The sequence below is a fragment of the Bufo bufo genome, chromosome 2 (assembly GCF_905171765.1).
Source record: "Bufo bufo chromosome 2, aBufBuf1.1, whole genome shotgun sequence".
Classification (NCBI taxonomy): Eukaryota; Metazoa; Chordata; class Amphibia; order Anura; family Bufonidae; genus Bufo; species Bufo bufo.
In genome coordinates this window covers 757,216,447-757,233,415 of record NC_053390.1, presented here as the reverse complement: position 1 = coordinate 757,233,415, position 16,969 = coordinate 757,216,447, and the positions used below count along the sequence as shown (strand labels likewise).

Below are 16,969 nucleotides of genomic sequence, written 5' to 3'. Positions count from 1 at the left end.
TGCGCAGTATTATCTCCGTCCTGAAAAAATGGGTCAATCCTACACAATCAGGGGCTATTACACCTGTGCCTCTAGGATTGTAATGTATTGGATAGTGTCCATGTGTCTTTTATACGTGGGCGAGACATTAACTGCGTAAGTAAACGTAAGTCCACTATTGGGTGTGGGAAGCTGCTTCTACCTTTGCCATATCACTTTCATCACAATAATGACACCATTGCTCAATTAAAATATCTGATGATAGAACAGATGAACATTCCCGGAGGAGAGGCGATATACTATCTTTATTATTACTGGATCCGTGTACTGCACACCCTAGAACCAAAGGTTTAATTGTATGAAGCTTTAACCTCTCTTTTCATTGCAGACGTCACAGCACAGATGAACTTTGTATTTAGCCCTCTATAATGCAGTCTGATTGTAATGTCAGACCATTTATTCAGTGCTTGGTAATGTTCTGACAATTTACTTTTTGTATGCCCTCCTTTTGCCAGGGTGATTGCACCTGCCGTCATCCATATGTGGCTTTACATGGTGCTATACAACTGCAGAGTGAATGACCACTGCATGACCACAACATGTCCTCTGTAACTAGCTGTGTACAAATAAAGAAACCTTAAATGGAACCTGTCACCAGTTTTATGGTGTCCTAACTAAGGGCAACATAAATAAGTGACTGATTCTCTTAGCAAAATGCTGGGTCACTTTCTTTAATTGACCCAGTCAATTTGCCAACATCTTGTGTTGAAAAGCTCCAGCTCATAATGATGAGTTATGAATATTCATGAGCGCCTGACTCTCCCCGCCCACCTGCTGCTGATTGACAGTTATTTTCCATATGAATCAGCAGCAGGTGGTCAGGGGAGTGGCTATAGCTCTGAATTAATTAAACGCTGGACTCAATGACATCACGCTGGACTCAAATCAGCTCATTAGCATGAGGCATCTTTGTGTGTATATTATGAGATAACCATCTGTCACCCCAGTAAGTGAATACATCTAAGGTACTTTTTAGTAGTTAATGATTGTATATAATTAGTTAGATTATAATCAAATATCCACATGACAGGTTCCCTTTAAGAGCATCCAGCGAGGGGGGGGATCTCTGAATACATTCCCCTTTCCATCCTTCTTAGAGCCTTCTCTGCTTTCCACCTTAACAAAGAAATAGTTTTGCCATCCTTCTGTCCCTCCACCTCGTATCCCGGAGAGCGGTCTCTCCACAAGCACAATGTGGTCAGACTAGAGCAGTACTTATCCGCAGTCTTTTCCTTCAGGCTCTTCATCATCATTCCTGAGGGTCGCCTCAGGGTATTGCTGGATTGTAAGTCGGCCATAACCTACAGGATCTGTTCTGCCATCTGCTAGGCCCATTCTCTGAGGTGATTGATCCCTCCATTCAGCATCACAGCACAGTCATCTTGTACATGGTGGACACATTGGACACTTCATCTAAAGCATTTTAGGAAACTTTGTCCTTGTTTAACTCCTACACAAGTAGAGATAGGAGAAAACTGAGTAAGGCCTCATGAACACGGACGTTTTTTTTCACAGTCCGCAAAAACGGAGTCCGTAGGTCCGTGATCCGTGACCGTTTTTTCGTCCGTGGGTCTTCCTTGATTTTTGGAGGATCCACGGACATAAAAAAAAAAGTCGTTTTGGTGTCCGCCTGGCCGTGCGGAGCCAAACGGATCCGTCCTGAATTACAATGCAAGTCAATGGGGACGGATCCGTTTGACGTTGACACAATATGGTGCCATTTCAAACGGATCCGTCCCCATTGACTTTCAATGTAAAGTCTGGAGTCCCTTTTATACCATCGGATCAGAGTTTTCTCCAATCCGATGGTATATTTTAACTTGAAGCGTCCCCATCACCATGGGAACGCCTCTATGTTACAATATACTGTCGGATATGAGTTAGATCGTGAAACCTCATTTCCGACAGTATATTCTAACACAGAGGCGTTCCCATGGTGATGGGGACGCTTCTAGTTAGAATATACTACAAACTGTTTACATGACTGCCCCCTGCTGCCTAGCAGCATCCGATCTCTTACAGGGGGCCGTGATCAGCACAATTAACCCCTCAGGTGCCGCACCTGAAGGGGTTAATTGTACTATCATATCCCCCTGTAAGAGATCAGGGCTGCCAGGCAGCAGGGGGCAGACCCCCCCCTCCCCAGTTTGAATATCATTGGTGGCCAGTGCGGCCCCCCCCCCTTTCCTCCCTCTATTGTAATAATTCGTTGGTGGCACAGTGTGCGCGCCCCCCCTTCCTCCCTCTATTGTAATAAATCGTTGGTGGCACAGTGTGCGCCCCCCCCCCCTTCCTCCCTCTATTGTAATAAATCGTTGGTGGCACAGTGTGCATCCCCCATCGGCCCCCCCTCCCTCTATAGCATTAACAACATTAGTGGCCAGTGTGCGGCCTCCCATCTCTCCCCCCCCGATCATTGGTGGCAGCGGGTTACTAGCAATAGTACAATAGTAAAAGATTCATACTTACCTGGGAGCTGCGATGTCTGTGTCCGGCCGGGAGCTCCTCCTACTGGTAAGTGACAGTTCATTTAGCAATGCGCCGCACAGACCTGTCACTTACCAGTAGGTGGAGCTCCCGGCCGGACACGAACATCGCAGCAGCCAGGAGCAGGTAAGTATGAATCTTCTACTATTGTACTATTGCTAAGTAACCATGGCAACCAGGACTGTAGTAGCGTCCTGGTTGCCATGGTTACCGATCGGAGCCCCAGCGATTAAACTGGGACTCCGATCGGAACTCCGCTGCCACCAATGATGGGGGGGGGGGGGGGGGGAGATGGGAGGCCGCACACTGGCCACCAATGTTGTTAATGCTATAGAGGGAGGGGAGGCCGATGGGGGGCGCACACTGTGCCACCAACAAATTATTACAATAGAGGGAGGGGGGGCCGCACTGGCCACCAACCTATTATTACAATAGAAGGGGGGGGGGCCGCACTGGCCACCAATGATATTAAAACTGGGGAGGGGGGGAGGGTCTGCCCCCTGCTGCCTGGCAGCCCTGATCTCTTACAGGGGGTTAATTGTGCTGATCACGGCCCCCTGTAAGAGATCGGGTGCTGCCAGGCAGCAGGGGGCAGTCTTGTACACAGTTTGTAGTGTATTCTAACTAGAAGCGTCCCCATCACCATGGGAACGCTTCTGTGTTAGAATATACTGTCGGATCTGTGTTTTCACGAAGTGAAAAGTTAGATCTGAAAAAGCTTTTATGCAGACGGATCTTTGGATCCGTCTGTATTAAAGTAACCTACGGCCACGGATCACGGACACGGATGCCAATCTTGTGTGCATCCGTGTTCTTTCACGGACCCATTGACTTGAATGGGTCCGTGAACCGTTGTCCGCCAAAAAAATAGGACAGGTCATATTTTTTTGATGGACAGGATACACGGATCACGGTCTCGGCTGCAAAACGGTGCATTTTCCGATTTTTCCACGGACCCATTGAAAGTCAATGGGTCCGCGAAAAAAAACGGAAAACGGCACAACGGCCACGGATGCACACAACGGTCGTGTGCATGAGGCCTAAATTGTAGCCAAGATTGATATATCAACAAGTTCCCCCTTCCCATTGGAAAAACCTGAGCTGAATTCAATATGGGGGATTTCAAAATGTCAGCCGAAAGCGTTTCCTCCACAAAATAACGCAGCCTCCTTCACAGTTAATAGTTTCACACATTAGAAGTCCATTTTCTACCAATTACACCAGGTAAAGGATATGTCCAGACATTCACCTGGCCCCGTATATACACGGCCTCACATGTTGAAGACCTGTAAAGCAATTGACATCTACATCTCCACCGTGACGGGACCACATGTGCCTGCCTATCGGAGTCCCTTCTGTTAATATACCCCCAGTTGTCCAGAACTCTTTGATAGGGCTAAATAGGTCATGCCTTTAGTTCTACAGTTTATACATTCTCTGATGGAGAATTTGTCTTGTATTTTTGCTCTAGTGGAGGTCTTGCCTTGCTTGATAAGCTTTCCAAGGTTTTCACCCTCTAAATGTGAACATCCCTGGTTATTTTTATCAGCAAAGTCTCCTCCAGTGTGGTGACAATGGACTAATCAATCACTTAGATTGCGTCCTCTTTGATATGTCATAGGTGGCCTTGCTGGAATTACCACATGAAAAGGATGTCCTAGTGAGATGATCCCTTTATCTACTCACGTTTGGTACGGATCCGTCATGGATCTGCATAGACGGATCCATTTAGATAATACAACAGTCTGCATCCGTTCAGAACTGATCCGTTTGTATTATCTTTAACATAGAAAACGGATCCGTCCCCATTGACTTACATTGTGTGTCAGGACGGATCCGTTTGGCTCAGTTTCGTCAGACGGACACCAAAACGCTGCAAGCAGCCTTTCGGTGTCCGCCTCCAAAGCCAAATGGAAACGGAACGGAGGCAAACTGATGCGTTCTGAGCGGATCCTTTTCCATCCAGAATGGGCAAAACTGATCCATTTTGGACCGCTTGCGAGAGCCCTGAACGGACCTCACAAACGGAAAGCCAAATTTAAAAGTAGCCTAACTTGAAAAAGTGCCAATAACTCACACTATTTGGTGTCTTCAGCACAGCACTGCGCTGTTTTCTGTGGCTCAGGATCGGTTGAAGATCTATGTTTCTGTCTTTCTGTCCATCCGACAATCAGAAAGAAATTGAGTTTATAAAACCATAATCCTTCTCATGATACTGCAGAATATAATAGAACGTTCTATGTATCTTCCCAGGTAGATTATGATAACCACACCTTGTTCAAACACGGCAAGACTGGAAGGAAGCAATCACCCGTTCGCATTTTTACCAACATTTCCCCAGAAAGTATTGTCCTCCCAGCAAGCGAGGGCTACAGGTACAGAACGGTGTATGATGTGTACATTTTCTTTCAGGCAGACTGGTTCATGCATATCGAGAAATGGAACTCCATATGAGTTAATTGCATCAAGATTACGCAAAAGTATTGTTTCACATGGATAGGACTAGCTAAGGATTTCAGTCACTTGGACAGCACCTAGGCCACGCTGCCTTCTGATTGATTCTTCTCAGTCATTGTCAAAATCATCTAAATGTCGGCAGGATTCTGCTTCTCACCATCATACAATTAAACACGCAGATTTTATCCAAAGTCATAAAGGAAAAAGAGTTACCCAATGCTGAGGTTGTCCTCTAGACCCATACATAATGTTATACATAAAGCACAGAGGGCAGCATAGCCAAGCCAAAAATGAGGCCCTCAGCTGGTGCTGCTCCATGCCATCACCCCCTAAAGGCTGTTTTACTTGGACTAAGGATCGGGGGAATTATCAGGCATGAGGGTTCCTGATAATTACCCCATGTAAATGTGCTGCCAATTACCCAATGAACGAGCAAACGCCCTTCCATCAGGTGGTTACATCTTCTATGCGGCACCTAAAATTATAGTATGCTGGCTGCAGGTCACTGTATAAGCAGGGATCTGCTGCCGCAAATGAGTAAATCCTTATGAGAATGAACAATCGCAGTAACTCATTCACATACAGAGGGAAGAATTGCTGCATTTAAAGGTCTTTTACAAGCTTTTTCCCGGATAGGTCATTAATATCCAATTGATGGGGTAGGACACCCGGGACCCTCACCGATCCGCCGTTTGAGGCAGATTCCATCGGTGGAAACTAAACAGTGGGCAGGGTTGGCAGCAGACTGTATAGTGGCCTCGCCAGTGTAATCCAGACGCCAGAAACTACAAGGGGATGGAGCCTTCTGCTTCAAGCGCTGTCTACTGTTTAGTTTCTGGCACTGGCAGCTGATCATGAGGGTGGCGGGAGTCGGACCCTAGGAATCTGATATTGATGACTTATCTGGAGGAGGATAGGTCATCAATAACAAAAAGCTAGAATACCTCTTAAAGCCCTTTTACATGGGCCAATTGACAAGCAATTATTGGGAATAAACTGATTACATGCAGCAGTCCTTCCTTTTGTATGTGAATGAGTTACTGCAATCGTCCATTCCCATATAGATTTACTAAAAACTGAAATAGCCGTTAAACATTCAGGTGCCGCGGGCACCACATTGAAGTTGTATCCTTTATCCGAAGTCGATTGGCTCATCCCTAGTCTGAGCCTCTATCACAGATTACATTGAAGTTGTATGTTTCATCCGAAGTCAATTCGCTCATCCCTAGCTGTGACGTAGGTGTGAACTTAAACATAATTAAAATATATATATATATGTAGCAACGCTTCTATACAACGCCTATAAAGTTCCTCTGCTTTGATTAATAATGTAACATTATTGTGTGTGATATAGAATGGTATTTTTTTATGTAAATTAGTATTGTTCTTGGCACTTACATATTATTTTATAATGTAGGTTCTGCTCAATCTGTAAGAGATGCGTGTCCTCGGAAAACAGACATTGTGAAACCTGCACATCTTGTACCTCCAAGGTAACAGTATGTTTTTTCTTATTTTTTTCTTTCTCTCTTAAAGTGCTGTATTCTTTTTCATAATTTTTGTACGTAAACTTTTAACTAAACTTTTTTAAATCCTATTCTGAATGTGCGAAAATAATTTTTGTCATACACTTCCATTTATTTTTACACTGCTGTGTATGGGAGTACAGATTTCCCAGCGGCTGCACTGAGCGCAGTACAGGCCGGAGCATCACTCTGCCTGCCTGTACCAGCTCTGCTCCGCTAAAGCCTGGCATACGTGGGACACAAGCAGGAGAGCAATGTCTTATGTGCTGCTGCTGCTGCTGAAGTGGACTCGGTCTAGTAAGAAGTGAGTGAGAGTTGGACTCTGTCCTAGCTCTGCTAGGTGCCAAAGATAGGAGTGGAGGAGTCCTGGTATTCCCCTTAGGCACTTGCTGGCTGTTCGGTGCACTATGCGTGTCACCTTGAGTACAGGCCCATATCTAAATGCCTCGCAATGCTCCTACTAATATGTGCATGAATGGATATATACATGTATCTCCCACAGCTCTCAAATGGCGCTTGTCATGATCGCGGGCAAATGTAAATATTGCATCAGGGCCCCAAGCTATTTATTATAGAGGCTGGTGACTATACACTCTTATCCCTGGGCAGGACACTGTTGTTCTATGTATTATTTGATGCCAGCAGGAAATTCCCCATTACACAATAGACGGGCATACATTTTAGATAAACAACGTTGTGCAATCACCTGTCTTAGCAGCATAAAAATATGTAATGTAATAGTACCCGGACAGATTTCCATAATTTAGATGGCGCGACGTCTCGCACTGCCTGGGGACTGCACTCAAAGAAGCCGTTCTACAAAAACAAGATGGACAAATCTAATGAACGGCATAACATCATGTTCTACATTCATACTGCTTGGAGCGATCTTACTCAATTTGTTTGGCCCAGAATATTTTTTCACACTAAAGGGGTTATGTCATGATTGATGCTTAAAAAAGTGTACATCATATAGTAGATGACAAATCCTTTCTAACAAAGCTAGAACCAGCCCTGTACCTCACATGGGTCCAGAGATCTCCACATTCATTGCTCCAATTGATGTGCTAGATTTTTTTCCAGCTGGTAGCTCGGGGCACGTCTGCAGTAGGGCTGCAGCTATCGTAATCGAGTATTCTATTGATTAATCCAACTATTAATCGAGTATTCTAATAACAGAAAACCAATTAAAAGAACGTTTTTCTTTATAAAATCTCATCCTCCCCCCAGTGTCACCAGCTGCCCCCCCGTGTGACACCAGCTGCCCCCTCAGTGCCATCAGGCTCCCCCCCCCCGTGCCATCAGCTGCCCCCCCCGTGCCATCAGCTGCCCCCCCAGGGCCATCAGCTGCCCCCCCAGGGCCACCAGCTGTCCCCCCCAGGGCCACCAGCTGTCCCCCCCCCCAGTGCCACCAGCTGTCCCCCCCCCCAGTGCCACCAGCTGTCCACCCCCCAGTGCCACCAGCTGTCCACCCCCCAGTGCCACCAGCTGTCCACCCCCCAGTGCCACCAGCTGTCCACCCCCCAGTGCCATCAGCTGTCCACCCCCCAGTGCCATCAGCTGTCCCCCCCCAGTGCCATCAGCTGTCCCCCCCCAGTGCCATCAGCTGTCCCCCCCCAGTGCCATCAGCTGTCCCCCCCCAGTGCCATCAGCTGTCCCCCCCAGTGCCATCAGCTGTCCCCCCCCAGTGCCATCAGCTGTCCCCCCCCAGTGCCATCAGCTGTCCCCCCCCCAGTGCCATCAGCTGTCCCCCCCCAGTGCCATCAGCTGTCCCCCCCCAGTGCCATCAGCTGTGTCCCCCCCCCAGTGCCATCAGCTGTCCCCCCCCCCAGTGCCATCAGCTGTACCCCCCCCAGTGCCATCAGCTGTCCCCCCCCCCCCAGTGCCATCAGCTGTCCCCCCCCCAGTGCCATCAGGTGCCCCCCGTGCCACCAGCTTGCTCTCCAGTGCCACCAGCTCCCTCTCCTAGCCATGTCCCCAGCGCCAATTAAATAAAATACTTACCTCTCCTGTAGGTGCTCCGCTCCACATAGTGTCCATCTTCTTCTCCTCGCGCCGCACTGTCATCCTGACGTCACACAGCGTCGGGTCATAGTGCACGCTTATGTACACTATGTCCTGACGATGTGTCAGGAGGAAAGTGCAGCGCGGTTCGGGCCGGCGGGTGACCACGGAGCAGTGAGTTATAGCAAGCCCTTCACTCCAGCTCCATGGTCACATGACACAAATGAATCCTCGATGCAAAAAAAATTTGCTTCGAGGATTTTTTGGTGTCGAATTACTCGATTCAATCGAGTAATCGTTTCAGCCCTAGTCTGCAGTGACCCAGTGGATCACTTCTAAAAGTTAATTGTTTTAAAAAATGTAAATGTTGTGTTTTAATGCTAAAAGCATTTGTGTCTCTCTGCACAATGTATTCCAAATAGTTGTATGTAGACAGTTAACTCTGGCAGTCTTGGTTAGGTTGCTGTGGAAATTGGCTGCTTTGGCCTCCTCTGGTCAGTTTGTGAGTCTTAGCTGAGCAGAGACGAGACCTACACGGGTGAGCTCCTGCCAAAGAGAAGCCTCTCCTGAGACTGAAAAGCTGCCAGAGAGTAACCATTATCTATTCCATAGATGGGACTTTTTTATTGCAACCAAACGGGCCTGCTACTCCTATCTATGCCACCACTACCACTCCCATCCTCCTCCCAGCACTCCTCCTGTGGGTCCCCGCATGTACTTTCTGCTGCAGCTTTCTCCCTATCACAGCCCAGGTGGCATGTCCTTTCTGCTACAGCTATCCCTATCACAGCTCATTGGCGTGTCCTTTCTGTCACTGCTCAGGGGTGTGTCTTTCTGCCCCCGCTCTCTTTCTGTCACTGCTCAGGGGTGTGTCTTTCTGCTGCTGCATTCTCCTTATAACTGTCACGTCGATTCCCGACGTTGTCTGCCAGCCGGAACACCCTGCCGCAGGCGTGAAAGGGGCCTAAATCTAGATTTCTGCAGTGTAAACAACTGAATGTAAGATTTTATTATTTCCTATAGGATGGCCGAGCGTGGAAACACTGTCACCTGTGTAATAGATGCGTGAAGCCGTGTAAGTACCCAACCGTGTATTCCCCTTGTAACTGAACAGTAGTCTGTGCTGTATACTAATTATTAACGGCTGTTTCCTTATAATACCTTTATAACACGCTGTCATCCATACCTAAAGGGATTAGGTTAGGCCCAATGAGCCATATGCAAATATATCCAGAAGGATGGAAAACAAAACAAATTGCACTGCTGCAGTACGGAAATAAATTGGCGCGCACCTTTTTCAGGAAGCAGAGCTCTTCTAGCCAGCCACAAATTTGGAAACGGAGCATTGGATTAGAGCTTCTTCAAGTAACATATTAGGATATTGCATAATTATTAAAGGAGTTATTACTGCCCATAGAAAATCTTTTCATATTGGTAGAAAATTGTGTAAAAAAACATTGTCTACTTACCGTTTAAAAGGAATTTGTCACTGAAAACTTTTTATGTCAGTTAAAACCAAATGGTGACACAGATTTTCTAATCTGATTTTATTTTCTGATTGTAGATTTTTTTTTTACTAGTTTCTGAACTTGATTTTGGGGGCGCCTGTCTTGTCTGTGCTGTTCTTAACAGCATTTAGAGACCTGCCTTAAACGTTGCCTAGAAGCCATTGGCTCCTAAACTAAAAAATGTAGGCACTAAATTTTTTATATTTTGAGTCGCCGAATTTAAAAAACGTATAATTATAATAAAAAAAGACTTGGAGGAGGAGGTAAGATGCAAGTCACGGCAGTGAGTCCGCTCTACTTACAGCATACTGCCTGCCAGCACTAGGAAACCTATAGGAGAATACAGCACCACATACCTCTTGCATCCAGTGACATCCCCTGTAATGTAGATCTCCTCTTTCCTCATCTCCTCCGTTTGACCCATCTACTCCGTTTGAGCCAGACCACCATGACAAATTCTTTCAGCCGCGTCTCTGCAGAGTTTGCTACACAGACATATTATATTTCTCAATTTTTTCCATCAAACTCCTCACCCAACAATGTCATCCTGCTGCCACTCCCAGTACTGTGCCCACTGTGTTCCCCAAGGTTCACAAATACTGTACTGCTGATTAGAAATAATGGGACACATTTATTAAGACCGATGTTTTAGATGCCGATCTTAATAAAGTCCCTGTGCTGGCGGGGGATCCGCCGAAGTTATGAAAAGGTGCAGGCCTCTCCATAACTTTGGCGCATCCAGCACCAGTTTTAAATGTAAGACAGCTTCCGAGCGGTCATACATTTAGACCTTTTTCTACGCCTAATTTAGGAGTATTTCAGTATAGTAAATGACCCCCAATGTACTTATAGTGCCCCCAGTAATAATAAAACCCTACATTGAACTCCCATTAATAATGTATGTACAGGGAGTGCAGAATTATTAGGCAAATGAGTATTTTGACCACATCATCCTCTTTATGCATGTTGTCTTACTCCAAGCTGTATAGGCTCGAAAGCCTACTACCAATTAAGCATATTAGGTGATGTGCATCTCTGTAATGAGAAGGGGTGTGGTCTAATGACATCAACACCCTATATCAGGTGTGCATAATTATTAGGCAACTTCCTTTCCTTTGGCAAAATGGGTCAAAAGAAGGACTTGACAGGCTCAGAAAAGTCAAAAATAGTGAGATATCTTGCACTTAAAATTGCAAAGCTTCTGAAGCGTGATCATCAAACAATCAAGCGTTTCATTCAAAATAGTCAACAGGGTCGCAAGAAGCGTGTGGAAAAACCAAGGCGCAAAATAACTGCCCATGAACTGAGAAAAGTCAAGCGTGCAGCTGCCAAGATGCCACTTGCCACCAGTTTGGCCATATTTCAGAGCTGCAACATCACTGGAGTGCCCAAAAGCACAAGGTGTGCAATACTCAGAGACATGGCCAAGGTAAGAAAGGCTGAAAGACGACCACCACTGAACAAGACACACAAGCTGAAACATCAAGACTGGGCCAAGAAATATCTCAAGACTGATTTTTCTAAGGTTTTATGGACTGATGAAATGAGAGTGAGTCTTGATGGGCCAGATGGATGGGCCCGTGGCTGGATTGGTAAAGGGCAGAGAGCTCCAGTCCGACTCAGACGCCAGCAAGGTGGAGGTGGAGTACTGGTTTGGGCTTGTATCATCAAAGATGAGCTTGTGGGGCCTTTTCGGGTTGAGGATGGAGTCAAGCTCAACTCCCAGTCCTACTGCCAGTTTCTGGAAGACACCTTCTTCAAGCAGTGGTACAGGAAGAAGTCTGCATCCTTCAAGAAAAACATGATTTTCATGCAGGACAATGCTCCATCACACGCGTCCAAGTACTCCACAGCGTGGCTGGCAAGAAAGGGTATAAAAGAAGAAAATCTAATGACATGGCCTCCTTGTTCACCTGATCTGAACCCCATTGAGAACCTGTGGTCCATCATCAAATGTGAGATTTACAAGGAGGGAAAACAGTACACCTCTTTGAACAGTGTCTGGGAGGCTGTGGTTGCTGCTGCACGCAATGTTGATGGTGAACAGATCAAAACACTGACAGAATCCATGGATGGCAGGCTTTTGAGTGTCCTTGCAAAGAAAGGTGGCTATATTGGTCACTGATTTGTTTTTGTTTTGTTTTTGAATGTCAGAAATGTATATTTGTGAATGTTGAGATGTTATATTGGTTTCACTGGTAAAAATAAATAATTGAAATGGGTATATATTTGTTTTTTGTTAAGTTGCCTAATAATTATGCACAGTAATAGTCACCTGCACACACAGATATCCCCCTAAAATAGCTAAAACTAAAAACAAACTAAAAACTACTTCCAAAAATATTCAGCTTTGATATTAATGAGTTTTTTGGGTTCATTGAGAACATGGTTGTTGTTCAATAATAAAATTAATCCTCAAAAATACAACTTGCCTAATAATTCTGCACTCCCTGTATAGTGTCACCAAAAATAATGTCCCCTAATATGCCCCTGTAATAGAAATGTCCCTGCAATACCACGAGCATTAAAGGGGTTGTCCGGGTTTAGAGCTGAACCCGGACATACCCAGAATTTCACCCAGGCAGCCCCTCTGACTTGACCATCGGAGCAATTCATGCTCTGATGCTCTCATTTGCCCAGCGTAGGATCGCGAAAGGCAGGGGCTTTTTATTTACTATAACACAATCGCGCAGGGCAAATGCATTTTGTGGAGTTCCGGTGACGTACCGGGTTCTCCTTCGGGCTGCCAGACGGAGGCTTCCGAAAAAAAAATGACATCACGCCCGTCTGCGCCGAGATTTACTTTTGCATAGGCCTCATGCCTACTGGACCTGAAGCCTGAGCCCTATGAGGGTGATTGGTGGGGCAGGGAATTCTCAGCTCCTGTGCCTCGCTGCCGTATTCAACTACATCACCTTCCTGGGTGGGTCTATTTGCAAATGGTGACAAGACTAAAAAGTCTTGTCTCCATTTTCAAATTCTGAATTGCATCGGCGACCATTTTGGTCACCATCTGTAGCACTTTGACAGCAGCCATCATGGGCTATAGACACAATGGACAGGAGGGGACCTCATTAACTTCTGTAGGAGAGTTTTCTAGGTACTGTATGCTCTGTGACCTGTGCAGAGGTCAGGAGGGAGTAGATAAGCAGTGATATCACCTATTGTGAATGGTGAATCCTGTGCTATATACGGTGTATATAGGTGATATCTGTCATTCTAATCTTCTAATCCTGCTTGTGATGATAATGAGATGACTGCTGAAAAGTGATCTGTACACACCAAGATGTAGCACCTATTACTAGGCTTAGTGGCCAGTGCAAAAACTGCAGGAATTAATTTTTTATTTATTAATTTTTTAGTTGTCCTCGCTGTGTGATGTCATGTCATGTTATCGTAATAGATCTTGCGAGGTTCAGGTGCTGCCAACTATGCGGTGGCAATAGCGGCACAGTCTTGAAGGTTGTACCTCTGTCTTGCTTGCACAGTTATGTGGCCTTAGGCCACGCTCAGACTCTGCAACATCAACGTCTGTCTGCACCATAAGGGTGCATTAAAAAATGTGCTGGAGAATCCCCCGGTGTATACATCAAACATATCCATAAGTGCCCATTAATTAGACTGAGGAGAGGTCCTTTTGTTCTCTGCTAGGCTGGTGCAAGTTGGCATACTTTTTTTTTTTTTTTTATCCTGGGAGCCTGTGTATAAAGAAGACCTGTCACCTCTCCAGACATGTTTGCTTTCCCCATATAATAGCAATTTTGGAGCATTATTCTTATGACTATAATTTGTCATTCCTTTAATCTTCCTTCTAGAAGTTATGAATGAATTACTAGCAGCAGGGCCGGCGTCATAACCCGGCATCCCCGGGCAAGTGCCGGGGCCCAATGCTCCTGGGGGGGCCCACTGAGCTGCTATGAGCACTTCCATCAATACAGATGGGAGCTCTCACTGCTGTCATTTCACATACGCAGTACCCCTCTGGTGGGCCCTCTGAGCTGCAGAGACTCAGGACACGCCCCCTCTACACAGGACACACGCTGCCTGAGGAGAGAGACCGCACGGCTGGAGCTGGAGCTGGAGCAGAGAAGTGTGAACACAGTCTGTAAGTCTGCACTGTGACTGTCTCTTCTCTGTGGGACAGAAGGAAAGGGGGGGGGACACTGCTGCCTGAGGAGACTGGAGAGAGACCGCACGGCTGGAGCAGAGAAGTGTGGAGACAGTCTGTGAGTGAGTCTGCACTGTGACTGTCTCTTCTCTGTGGGACAGAAGGAAAGGGGGGCACACTGCTGCTTCATTCTATTTAGTTGTGTTACTGTTTTATTAAGCTGATTGTCTCCATGACACCTGCCCCCCCCTTATATCCTGTCCTATCTCATCCTCATGGAGCCCCTGCTGTCTCCTTTCCTCCCTCATGTATCCAGGGATCCTGTCCCACCCTCCTATCTCCTATTGCTGCCCTGCACAGACCTCCTGCCACTACTTGTATGAATCCCCCTCAGAGCCCCTTCAACCTACTTGCTGTGTCCACCCCTCCTGTCCATCCAGGGCCCCGGGCCCCTGTCTCACTCCTCTGCCTCTCATTATGGTGGCATCTGAACCGCATTCACCATAAGGACCTTCTAACATCACAGGGTCATGTGACTGTGCCCCCCACCCCGTACTGTGCCCCTTTATACCCTGCATTGTGCCCTCCTACCACACCCTGTGCAGTGCCCATAGTCATTCCCTGTACTGTGCCCTCTTATACCCTTTTATCCGGTCACTGTATGGTGGTTTTATCCTTGTATGGCGGTGTTATCACTATATGGCGGTGGTATCACTATATGGCGGTGGTATCCAATAATTGGATGGCCATAACTGTATCCCTTTCTGCCCACACCACTTTTTTTAGACCTGGCATGAGCGGGAAAAGATACAGATTGCGGTGTTAAGGACCTTTGCGCCACATCTGTGTCAGAAATACGCCTAATATAGACGTATTTCTATATAATAAATGACCCCCTAATCGTATGATTATTCGGGGGTAGGGCTAATATCTTTATATTATATAGATTCTAGTGTATTATACTGCGCCCTGTATTTTCCAGTAGAAAATGATCCTTGGGAAGCACAGTCCTCATCCCTGACCATCAGGACCAGTTAGCGCTCTGTCAGTACATGGCGGCCTCCCCTCTCCGCCACGCAGCTCCGCTGTGTACTGGTGCTTATTCTGACACTAGGGCTGGGTTCACATCACATTTTTGCCATCCATTTAATGCATACTGAAAATGTATGCATTGACAGATGCCTCAGACTGATGCCGTACAGTGACTTCCGTTCACCATACAGTTCCATGGTAAAAAAACATATACGTTAACGTCTGCATTTTTTACTTGACTCTGCAGGATACAAAAACGTGGAGTGCTGCACATGTGTATACATCAAACCGATAGGAAAAACGTAATGTGAACACACATTGGGGGGGAGGGGGGCGTACTAAATTTCGCTGTGGGGCCCAGTCAGTTCTAGCTCCATCACTGCACATCTCCTTCTCTCCTCCAGGCCTGGCTCACTGCTGCAGCGGGCCGGAGGAGAGAAGGAGCGCAGGGAGCTGCGGTTAGTGAATGACAGGACCACCAGCTCCCCTGCAATGATAGGTATGTGAGGGGGCCACTGGGGGGTCATTCATCACACTGTGAGGGTCCCTTACACAGTATAATGACTCCCAGTGCCCCCCATTTAGTATAATGATCCCCATTGACCCTCCATTTAGCATAATGACCACCAGATCCCCCATTAAATATAATAACCCCTCGTGCCCCCTCCATACAGTATAACCCCCAGTGTGGGGGCGACTGGGGGTCATTATTCTGAATGGAGGGTCACTGTGGGGTCATTATACTGTGAGGGCCCTTTACATAGTATAATGACCCCCAGTGTCCCCCATTTAGTATAATGATCACCAATGACCCTCCATTCAGTATAATGACCCCCAGAGCCCCCTCCATACAGTATTCCCCCCGTGTGGGGGCTACTGGGGGTCATTCAGGGCCGGCTCTAGGTTCATGTGGGGAGCTGGGAGCTGCGGTTAGTGAATGACAGGACCACCAGCTCCCCTGCAATGATAGGTATGTGAGGGGGCCACTGGGGGGTCATTCATCACACTGTGAGGGTCCCTTACACAGTATAATGACTCCCAGTGCCCCCCATTTAGTATAATGATCCCCATTGACCCTCCATTTAGCATAATGACCACCAGAGCCCCCATTAAATATAATAACCCCTCGTGCCCCCTCCATACAGTATAACCCCCAGTGTGGGGGCGACTGGGGGTCATTATTCTGAATGGAGGGCCACTGTGGGGTCATTATACTGTGAGGGCCCTTTACATAGTATAATGACCCCCAGTGTCCCCCATTTAGTAATGATCACCAATGACCCTCCATTCAGTATAAATACCCCCAGAGCCCCCTCCATACAGTATTCCCCCAGTGTGGGGGCTACTGGGGGTCATTATTCTAAATGGGGGCGACTGGGGGTTATTATTCTGAATGCAGGGCCACAGGTGGTCATTATACAGTGGGGGGGGAATTGGGGGTTCATTATACTGTGTGAAGGGCCACTAGTAGTCATTATACTGTATAGGGGCCACTGGGGGTCATTATACCGTGTAGGAGCCGCAGGGGGACATGTCAATGTAAAAAAATGCCTCATGGGGGCCCACTGGGATTTATCGCCCAAGGGCCCACATGAACCTGGAGCCGGCCCTGACTAGCAGTTTGCAATAAAGATCCAGATGGTTGTTACCAGTTGGGCCCTGCACAGTCTGACACATTGCCTTTTAGGCTAAGGCCTGTTTCACATCTGCGTTAAGCACATCCGGCAGGCTGTTCCCGGCCGCGAACAGCCTGCCGGATCCGTTACTGCCGTGCACTGCATTCCTTCACCGCCTGACAGTAACTGATC

General features: G+C 47.0%; 1 protein-coding gene across 2 annotated transcripts in view; it reads left to right on the top strand.

The window, feature by feature from the left end:
• Positions 1 to 16,969, top strand: part of ZCCHC4 (zinc finger CCHC-type containing 4) — a 45,425-nt gene that overhangs the window by 25,152 nt on the left and 3,304 nt on the right. For both annotated transcript variants that reach the window (XM_040419019.1, XM_040419018.1), the window contains exons 9-11: positions 4,780 to 4,901; positions 6,401 to 6,476; positions 9,537 to 9,588. In XM_040419019.1, the coding sequence (XP_040274953.1) occupies positions 4,780 to 4,901; positions 6,401 to 6,476; positions 9,537 to 9,588 (250 nt within the window). The remainder of the gene's footprint in view (positions 1 to 4,779; positions 4,902 to 6,400; positions 6,477 to 9,536; positions 9,589 to 16,969) is intronic.